This window comes from Sinocyclocheilus anshuiensis, unplaced genomic scaffold (genome assembly GCF_001515605.1).
Source record: "Sinocyclocheilus anshuiensis isolate Anshui unplaced genomic scaffold, SAMN03320099.WGS_v1.1 scaffold1432, whole genome shotgun sequence".
Classification (NCBI taxonomy): domain Eukaryota; kingdom Metazoa; phylum Chordata; class Actinopteri; order Cypriniformes; family Cyprinidae; genus Sinocyclocheilus; species Sinocyclocheilus anshuiensis.
Window position 1 is genome coordinate 99,896 of NW_015546090.1, and position 2,763 is coordinate 102,658.

Below are 2,763 nucleotides of genomic sequence, written 5' to 3' on the forward strand. Positions count from 1 at the left end.
TATATATATATATATATATATATATATATATATATACATACTGTATATTGACATACATTAAAATTTAGTTACTCCAAAACACTGTCAGTGACTGTCAACTGAACTGCCCACCATCTCTCATCTTGTTTGAGGATGTGTCATTGTTTCTCCCTAGTGTTGGTATGGCAGCAAAGCACTGTGGGGGATCAGTCCTGAAGTGCTGCGACACATGACACTACATGGGCGGCTTTCCAATATGTCACAGACCTACATCTCCCCCTCCACCCCGTCTTTTGGTGTATCTGTCTGCCTGTCTCTCACTCTGAAGGTCCCAGGCCTTTAGAAGAATCCAAATCATCATAATGATATTCATACAGGTCTCAGTATTTTGTCAAGATCAAGCATTCACTGATATTCACGATGTTAGAATGAATTGGGGAATATTGCTACAAACGGTTCGCGACAAGTGTTACTCAGTCGTCATTATGGAACAAAAATGTCAAAAATAACATATTTTAGGGACAATTTTCAGTAGTGTATAATTTTAAAATACTTATATTGATATAAATATGCATCATTTTCAAAATTTTATTTAGATTAGTATTAATGTTTGTTAAATATTTTCAGTATTTTGCATTATTATTTGTATTTTTTAAGGGTAATCCCACTACTTTTAATTTAAGTGGTTACTAATGCTTGAGGCACATGGTCAGTTGGTCAAATCCCAGTTAATTGACATCTTCAGCAGCTTCATATGGGCCTCGAAGAGATCCACGGATACAGCCGGTGAGAAATGAGCAATTCTCCAGCCAGGACTTTAAAAATTTCCACTCATCATATTTACACAATAAATAAATTCCAATCCGCCTGCGTTTTTAATTGCAAATCCAGCTCAGAGGGAGCTCTCCTTACGCTTAGGAGGTCCGTAGTCTACCTTATCCAGAAACCCTGGCGCAGTCAATTATGGTAATGAATTGTCAATAAATATAAAAATTTAATATGGCCTGCTTACAGTGAGTGGCAGCTAAGGACTTGCCTCCAAGACAAATTTGCTGTTGCTGCAGATATTAAGTGCACCTGAAAGGGGAGGAGAGGGCCACGGGGGTCCCGTGCAGGGTTCGGCCCGGTAGCCTGGGGGACCTCCAGGGGCCCCCGCTCACTCGTGCCTCTCCAACCTTCACCGCCCTCGTCTGGCGCGGGGCGCTGGGGTCCGAGGGTCTGGGCACCAGGGATGGAGAAACGTGCAGCTCTTCCCCGCTCGGTTTGATGCTGATTATCATTCAGACCTCGGCCCAGCGCACTGTCCCTGCTGTGCGGAGAGGAGCCTGGGAAGGAGAGAAAGGGAGAGAGGCGTATAAAACGAAGAGCTGCCAGAGCTGGTTACATGCTTACTTCAGATGGTGCTGAAAAACTCGAAAGGTGGTGCCAAGTGCCGTCTGGCTGATTGAACTTTTAAACTGAAAGGACTCTGATTCAAGAAATGGAATTTTCAATGAATAAGGAACAAGGCCTAAACTTTTCCTAAAACATTCCAAGCAACTCTTGTTGTTTCAAAGCAAATATGAGCACATCTTCTCGAAATAAACTTCGTATTTCTGTTCCAAAAGTTAATACGTAACTCAATAATTAGCTCAGATTGGTTTAAACAATGGCACGCGCTTGATCAACCAATGGAAGATGGGAAGAGTGTTCTTTCAGACCTCAAATTATTTTTGCAATCCTGCTCCTTGTACCTCTCTATACCTGAGATGTTTCAGACCTTCAGAGATCTGACATGTTGCTTGTGGTAATACCTTTATTGGTTGGTGTGAGAACTCTCTCGCCCTTTCTCTTCAGGTGGATTACGGCCTAATTGCCTCCCAAGCCGGTGCCACACTCAACAACCTCCTGAGTCACGCGCAGGAGCTGGTGAGCAAACTACGATCCCTCCAGCTGGACCAGAGGGAGTTTGTCTGCCTCAAGTTCCTGGTGCTGTTCAGCTTGGGTGAGTACAGAGAAAGGGGTGGAGGGGTGGAGAGTAGTGGGCTACGGCCTCTGTGCATTATCCAAATCTCACTTGCTTGCTTCCAAGGTTCTTGAGGGACCTTGAGATAAGCCACAAGACCGCATTCACTTCCCCCCTGTACGATAAGACCATCATTATGAATGCCACCGTCTCTCCTTTACCGGTGATGCCAGAATAGGTCGGTCAAAACTGTTATTCTCAGAAAATCGTGTAGCTCAAAGATCTCATTCTCTTTTCGTCAGTCTTCATACAGTACGTCACTAAATCAATATGCAATATGCATTTTTTTAAACAATAATATATTTTTTAAAATAATAATATATTTTCTGGGGAAAATTGCTGCAAAATATAATTTTTTAGTTGTGGTTTAAAGAGTGCAGTCAAGAACAGTTTCCAGATTTTCGGAATTTCCAAAATTCAATTCAAATTTCCAAAATTCAAAGTTTCTGATGTGCACAACAACCTGCCATGTTCTATTCACTGAGTGAATTACTCAGTCATATGACCTTTTTTGATCAATTTATGGTTCCATTTTTTTATGTGAATCTTGGTATTTCCATCTAGCACATTTTTTTTTGCGTAAATTTGCGTAAAATATGTGAATGAAAAAATAGCTAATAGGGGTGTGATCTCGTGGCACGAGATCTCGCGAGAACATGAGGATATCCTCGTGCAGACCTCTCACGAGAACATGATGATATCCTCATGCAGACCTTTCAGATATATTTGCATTACACTGGCTCGTTCACAAGTGGTGGGATGTAAGATATTTTATGTTA

The 2,763-nt window shown here is 41.7% G+C and overlaps 1 protein-coding gene across 4 annotated transcripts in view; it reads left to right on the top strand.

Annotated features, from left to right (window-relative positions):
- The window catches only part of LOC107700097 (nuclear receptor subfamily 5 group A member 2-like), a 53,156-nt gene that overhangs the window by 41,156 nt on the left and 9,237 nt on the right, over window positions 1-2,763 (top strand). For 3 of the 4 annotated variants that reach the window (XM_016501618.1, XM_016501617.1, XM_016501619.1), the window contains exon 6: window positions 1,816-1,963. In XM_016501618.1, coding sequence (XP_016357104.1) covers window positions 1,816-1,963 — 148 coding nt within the window. Of the gene's footprint in view, window positions 1-1,815; window positions 1,964-2,050; window positions 2,165-2,763 lie in introns of those variants that run through there. The other variant, XM_016501620.1, reaches the window with a different exon arrangement.